This window comes from Petaurus breviceps, unplaced genomic scaffold (genome assembly GCF_028583685.1).
Source record: "Petaurus breviceps papuanus isolate PSGF00001 unplaced genomic scaffold, PetGlider_PUasm1.0 139, whole genome shotgun sequence".
NCBI lineage: Eukaryota > Metazoa > Chordata > Mammalia > Diprotodontia > Petauridae > Petaurus > Petaurus breviceps.
Genome location: NW_027185697.1, coordinates 12,532,342 through 12,539,935, shown reverse-complemented (window position 1 = coordinate 12,539,935; position 7,594 = coordinate 12,532,342). Strand labels below are relative to the sequence as shown.

General features: G+C 49.1%; 1 protein-coding gene across 1 annotated transcript in view; it reads left to right on the top strand.

Moving 5' to 3' along the window:
* SFXN5 (sideroflexin 5) overlaps positions 1-7,594 on the top strand; it is a 224,289-nt gene that overhangs the window by 60,348 nt on the left and 156,347 nt on the right. The window contains exon 3 of the mRNA XM_069066620.1: positions 2,020-2,097. Within this exon, the coding sequence (XP_068922721.1) occupies positions 2,020-2,097 (78 nt within the window). The remainder of the gene's footprint in view (positions 1-2,019; positions 2,098-7,594) is intronic.

Below are 7,594 nucleotides of genomic sequence, written 5' to 3'. Positions count from 1 at the left end.
GGGGGGGGGGGGGGGGGGGGGTTATGACGTCTGTCCTCATGTATGGGAAGGGCTATTGGACAGAAGAATGTTTTCAGAGGACAGGACTAGGGGCCATTGCCCTTGGGCCTGATATCAGGAAAAGGTAGACCAGCCTCTTCAGGAAGTGGTGGCTCCCCTTCCTTGGGGATGTCCATGCAGAGCCCTGGTGACTCCTCATTGGGTGTCAGAATGGGCATTCTTTTTGTGTTTGAGTTGGACTACCTGGCCACTGAGGACACTCCCAACTCTCTGAGTCTGCCCTCAGTGTTCTCACTGCCTGAAATGTCTTTTCTCCTAGCCTCTGTCATCATTTGTTCAAATCTTAGGACGTCTGTTATTGAGCCAGGGAAAGGGGAACCCCAGAAGCTAGCTAGTCCAAGCCCATCCTTATACAAAGGAGGAAACAGAGACTCAGGGAGGCTAAATCAACCCCCTCCCCCCCCCCCCCCCCCTTTGAACAGAGGAAGAAGCAGAAGCCCAGGTCACAAGTAATAAGTGAATCCTGTCCATCCTTCAAGCCTCAGTCCCAAGGCTCATGTCCCATGAGCATTTCTTTAATATTCTTTCCTGTTTTGAGATGTAATACTCTGAGTGAAGAAGGCAGAGTCAAAAGAATGCATCGTATACATCTTGGCCACCTAAGCCCAGCCAAACTGACCCCAAACTCCCCAGCTCTTACCTGAGGCCTTTCCAAATACACCTCCCCTCCAGGTTGCTGGTGCCTCTCCTTCAGCCAGTGAGTTGGCACGATGGCTAGTGAACTTGGAATCAGTAAGGTCTGGGTTCAAATCCAGCCTCGGTCCATTACTTAGCTGTGTGACCTGGGCAAGGGCTTCATCTCTCTGCTTCAGCTTCTTCATCTATAAAATGATGATAACAGTTCCTGCTTCACAGAGTTGTTGTGAGGGTCAAACAACACAGCCCATGGAAAGCACTTGCATTCTTGGTGCCAGTCACAGTTCCTGGCATGCCATAGGTGCATAATAAATACTTGGTGATTGATTGAATGTGATGTAGTGAATAGAGATGATCTTGAAAGTGACCTCCACAGTCCCTTCCACTCTGAATCTATGGCCCTTCCTATGATTGTGTATGTTAGAAAACCAACTGCAAATATTGGGAGGTATCAGTTTTGTGTACATTTCTTCTTCTTTGTGTATTTAAATATTTTTTAAGTTTATAATAATTTTTTTTAATAACCATTCCTTGTTCAGTGCTCTTGGTAGTGGGGCAATGGATTGAGCTGTGGGCCTGGAGTCAGGCAGATCTGAATTCAAATCCAGCCTCAAACATTTACTGTATGACCCTGGGCCAGTCACTTGACTTCTGTCTGCTGTAAAAATGGAGATGAACTAACTTCCCAAATTATAGGGGGGATCAAAAGAGGTCATGCTCAGTGCAAAGCATTTAGCTCAGCGCCTGGTACATAGAAGGCACTTGATAAATGTTGCTTCCTTCCTGAAGCACATATTTTTCTTCCTCCATGGTTTATCTAGAGTCCAATCCCATCTCCCCTGCTTATCTGTAACCTCTCTGAGGGCTGGGACTCTGTCTTCTCATTGTTTCTATCACTGCAAGGCCCATTACCTTGGCTAAGGAAGAGGGCCAAGAGAATGTGATTTGTTCTGACTCAGTGTGAATTAATTTGTAGTTATTCTCTCCATGTTGACTCAGTATGTGCTTAGTATATCCTGTGTGTTCTCTGGGTTGAAGAATAAGCTTCCAGTTTTATTCATCATCCTAGAAGTATCCATTGTCCACTCTGTAGCCCTTACTAAGGCTACCATGTGTGGGGCTTCATTTTTTATTGCTATGCCCTGTCTATGTATTAGCTGGAATGGAAGCTCTTGGGAGACAGAGCCTGTCCTGGGGCTCTCCCAGCTCCCACACAGCACCTCACGATGATAGTGGGAGCTTGAGAGGACCCTGTGATCCGTTGTGTCACTTTGGAATTTTCATACTCCTGACTGTTCCCCTTTTATTCCCCTTCCCCTCCAGAGTCGCCTTAAAGAAGCCGTGCAGCTCTTAGAAGATTACAAGCATGGGACGCTGCCTCCTGGGGTCACCAATGAACAGGTAAGCCTGCAGATCCTCGGCTGGTGGGGACCCAGGGGATGGGGTAGAGGTTGTGGTGGGTGAGAGGTGGGTGCCAGGACTGAGTCACCCGTGGGCACACATCCTCCAAGGCAAATCCCCAAACCTTATTTCAACCCCAAGTCTTCCATTCTCATCCCTATAACTGATTCTACGAATTCTGGGAATTCCCAGTATTTGGGAGGACCATTGGAAATCCCCCCTTTGCCTCTTACTTCTGCTCCCCATCCTCTGGTAGACTGGGTGGCTCAGATGAATGAGTCACAGACAAGGGAGAAGGAAAGTGACAGGCCTGGATAATGTGGAGAGAGGCCCCTGGCCTCATCCAGGCAACCAGAGCCTGGCCTAACCCCTCAGCCCTTTCCTTTTCTTTTTTTCCCTTAAATTCCATGCTGAAGAAACCTGTTCTTCAGGGATAATATAGATGGAGGGAAGAGAAAGAGAGAAGGGAGGGCAGGAGAAGAGAGAGATTGAGTTGGAAAAGATAACTTTAATTTTTTTTAAGGCACTATTCCTTGTTAAGTATCAGTACTAACTCACCACCGTGTTTCCAAGCTGAAGATGCTTCCATCCTCTTCCTGAACAAATGAGACATTTTCAGTTGTCTTATGGACAATTGTCTTATTATGATAATTAACTCAGAGTCCTTGAAACCCATGAATTCTCTTGAACACTATGCTTCTCCCTCCCTGGAGAGGGAGCTTGCATATAAATCTATGGATCCCATCAAAGGGATTGTGAGGGGATAGGCAGCACTTTGGGGTGTAATAATAACATAGTGGACCCTTCTACAGGACTTGCAAATGTTCAGGGTGCTTTGTATATGGCATCCCTACCAAGTGTTGTCACAACCCTATAAAGTGGAGATTATAGGTCTCACTATTTTCATTTTACAGATGAAGGAGCTGAGTTTCAAGGTGGTAAATGACTTGATCATACAGCTGGTAGTGTTAGAGATGAGATACAAACCCAGTTCTTCCTGATTCCAGTCCAGCATTCTTTTGCTTCAGTGGCAAGGACATTGGGCTTGGAGTCCAACATCAGTGAGTCAGCCTATAAACATTTATTAGGCTCTGGGCACCATGCTAAGCACTGGGGTGCAAAGAAAGACAAAAGACAGCCCCTGCTCTCAAGGCGCCTGCAAGTCTGGCTCTGATAGTGATCTTGGGCAGGTCACTTTTTACTCATCCAGACCTCAGCTCCCTCATTTGTAATAGAAGGGACTGAGACCAGATGATCTCTAAGGTTAAATTCTACTCTGAAATTCTATAACCCCCCAAAGCCCTTGCTGTAAGGCCATCCCCTATCATAGGTCCTGGAGGGGAGGTTATGGGGGGGCAGGATGGTGATAGTATGGGTTAATCAGTCCTTCCCCCTCAACGTTCCCCTTTTCCACGGTCCTGTTTGGGCTAGAGGTCGCCCTTGGCCCAGGGCAGCTCAACATGAGGTTCATTGTTGCGGAGGAGCTGCGTGTTTTGGAAAACTATACTTTGAGTCTAGAAAGGGGGAAAAAAGTAATATGTATGAATATCAGCATGCATGTACACACATGCACATGCATGTAGATATACATGCACATGTGTGTATGTGTGAATGTATTTGGGGGGGCACTTAACCCATTGTGGTCAGTTTCCTGGCTGCCCCCTCCCTTTCCAGCCTTTTTTACACATGTCCACTCTCCCCCGCCCCCGCCAAGGCCATGTTCCTGCCAGCCTAGCCGATTTGCCCTTCCTAACATGATGCTGTGTGTCTGCACTTTTGCACTGGCTGTCCCCCCTGCTTGGAATACACTCTGTCTCTCAGAAGATCCCAGATTTCCTTCAGAGCTCAGCTCAGGTGCTCCTCTTCCCCCCAGCACTGTCCCCTGTGACAAGGCAGTGCAGCCTATTGGTCGGACGTGAGGGCATATGCCTTATTCTGCACCTGTAGTCTACCCCTTCTGACAAGAGGCAGGAGGCCTACTTTTTTCACTCTCAGTCGCCTCAGAAGCATGGCGTGCGTTTTGATGGATACTTTAGCCTTTTCAGATCTCCATCTGCCCCTGGATGTGTGCCCCTTCACCCTGCCCAGGCCGTGACACCTGGAGCTTGTGTACTGATGCTTACCTTTCCAGCCCATCTTTTGACCCTTGGCACAACCCTCGGGGGTTGGGAGGGCAGCTTTTTCCATCTTGTCTATAGAGGAGGCAGAGGGATGAGTAACTTGGAACCACATTATGGAGCTGGATGGAGACACCTAACCCACCATGCCCCCTCTCAAACAATGCTGCAGACCAGTAAAAGATCTCCCCTCTCACCTGGGGCTTCTTGCCTCCCCAGTTGGCAGTCTGTGGGGTAGGTTTGGGGAGCCAAGGAGGAGGGACCTGGAGGTGGGGGGCGGGGAAGAACCTGTTTCAATTCTAGATTTTACTTACCATGAGACTGCCAGTTTCCAGACTAATGATCTAGGCTAACCCCTTCATTTTACAGATGAGGACAACTGAGGCCCAGATGGTTAAAGTTACTTGCCCAAGTTCACACAGCTAGGGAGGTGCAGAATGTGAACTAGACCCTGGCCCGCTGACAGGTAGTACGAAGCCCCTCTGACTCTACCTCCCCTAAGTAAGTGGCAGGCCAGGTTTTGGGCGAAGGCCCAAGATCTGGGTCTCCTGGATCTGACAGGGGCCTCTCTGAATCCAGGGAGAGCTATTGTGATTCTCTCTAGAGATGAGAGAGGAGGGGTGGTGGGGGCATGGCTGGCTTGTACCTGCCTCGCTTATCCAGGGGCCCTCAGGTGGATTGTTCTAACTCTTTAGTTGGTGCTGAGAGAGGACCGACACATCAGGGATTTTTCTGAACTCCTTTCCTTTATAGCTTCAGGAAATCATGCCCAAGAGCACCAGTGGCCACTCTGCCTTGTGGTGCCTCTGTGCAGACTGAGCCTGTGCTCTCTTTTTGGGGGCCACACGTCAAGGACAGATGATTTTTGTTGGTCTGGGAAGTCCTGGGACTCAGATTTCGCCAATGTATATCATCATGGCGGCCCACATAGAAAGCAGAAGAGACTCTCCTGGCATTCTCTTCCATACAGGAGACACCTCATCTCCCCAGGTGGACCATGAGGATGTTCTCGTCTTCTCCATCTGGACTTAAACTTCCCAGAATCTTAATTGGTGGAGAGACAGACATTGTCTCTTTTCCCCAAATCCACCCTCTATCCTCCTTGAGCACTAAGATTAATTGGGGGAAGGGGAAAGAGAAGAGAAAGAAAAGAGGATGGGTCTCCATGGGTCAGGAACGAATGGATGAGGAAGCCATTATCAAGTGCCTACTATGGGCCAGGCATACGAGAAAGCGAGAGAGTCTCTGCCCTTGGGGCCTGAGGGCTGTATTCAAATTGGGGGGGGGCGCCAATATAGGAAGAGTAGCTGGAGAGGGGACTTCTTGGGCAGTGGCATGGGATGGGAATGGTGGAAGTTGATGTGGAGGCCTGCTTCTGAGCGAGGACAGTCAAAAATTGACCTGTAGAACCCAGGGACCCAAGGACAGCATCCAAGCAGAGAGGACAGACACAGTGAAGGTTGCCCTCTGAGGCCTGTGCACTGGATATAAATGGTGACCTGCCATTATGGTCTTGGGCTGGGCCTTTGAAGTACCCCTCATCTACATATTCTCCAAGCTACAGGACCTCACAGTTTAGGAATGCCAGGGTAATAAAAACCCCACAAAATTGGAAAAAGAAATCTCAAGATGTCCATCAGTCCACCCCTGGCCATAATGTGCGACATTAACTTTTAACCCTCCTTCGCTTGTGTCCAGCCCTCAGTGAGAGTTTCTCAGTCTGGGGGTTTTTGTTCATTATGTCATACATTGGTGTGGCTTTCTCCCATGAGATGGAGTCCGCTTCCATCCCTGTCTGCCTCCTGGTCCGCTTTCCTACAGCTCTAATCATCAGGAAGTTTCCTCATATCCAGTATATCTGTTTCCCTGCTGCTCCCTCCTGGTTCTGCCCTCTGAGGCCAAGCAACAAATCTGGGCCTCTTCCACGCGATAGCCTCCCAAGTCTTTGAAGGCAGCTAACATGAGTCCCCTGAGCCATCTTGTATCCAGGGCAAACATTCCCAATACCTTCAATACTATGACATATGCTCTAGCCCTCTCAGGGACCCATTTTCCTTCTTCCAGATGTTTTCCAGCTGGTTAATGACCTTCCTACGGGGGGGGAGGGGTGCCCAGAACTGGACCCCCATCATCCACGTGTGGCCCGACCAGGCAGGGGACAGTGGCACTGTCTTGCTGGTTTAAGGCAGTTTGGCACACATATTTTTTGGCTGACCTGCCCCACTGACGACTCATATTGAACCTGCCCTGCACTAGAGTCCCCAGAGCTTTTCCAGGCACCTCTTCTTTAGCCAAACCTTCCCCACCCTGGCTTTTGAAGTTTGTTTTTTGAACCCAAGTATAGTCCTTGACATTTATCCCAATTCCATTTCATCTTCTTGGAGTCAGCCCATCATTCCAAGCTGCCAAGATCTTTTTGGATCCGGACTTTGCCTCCAGTGTGTTAGCTCTCCCTCCCAGCTTTGGGACATCTGCAAATCGGAGAAACCTGCCATGTCTGCCTTCATACAAGTCACTGATCAGGATGTTGAGTAGCAGAGAGATCTCTGGGAAGCTGCATCACAAGCCTTCCTCCAGAGTGACATCATCAACTCATTAGTGACCACCCTTTGGGTCCATCATTCCTTGGGTTCTGAATCCATTGAACTGAATTGTTCTCTAGCCCACAAAGGGCAATGTGAGACTTCTTAAATGTTTCTGCTGGAGCCATAACTTGGAATTTTCTCACCCAGAGGATGGTCAAGGGATGGGGCTGTGACCAGAAAAAGATGGGCAGCCTTTCTCTCTCTTTTCTTTCCTCCTCCATGAGCCCATGATTTGGCTTCTTCAGCCTTCACCTGGGCCTGCCTTCTCCATGAGGGTGCTTGGGCCAGCAATGGATGGTGGTCACTAGACCACCACAGGGAGTGAATGAATGAATGAAAACATCTTTGTTAAGCACTTACTCTGTGCCAAGTACTGTGCTAAGCCCCCAAGGTGCAATATAGAAAAGAGAGAGCCCCGCCTTCCTCCCTGGAGTCATCACATATAGGGTAGTGATGGCAGGGAAGGCATTCTGGTTTAGTTACAGGAGTGGTGAGTGGGGCCTAGGACTTGGCACATCCTTTCTGCCCATGGTGGCAGTATTGTTTACAGTCCCAGAAGGGAAAGTGGGGGAAGAGGAAAGATAACAGGGGAGAAAAGTAAAACATTCAGGTCCTTGGAGACCTCAGGGTAGGAGTTTCAGAGCTGAGAAGATCGAGTCTTCCAAGGCATGGTCCCTGGTCCAAGAAACAAGGCAATTTATGAGAGAATGATGGGGGAAAGTCTATACCTTGGCCCCCCATCAGTGCCAGGGTCAGAGCCCTACCCACCTTGCCCTGGTTGAAGCTCTGGTTCAC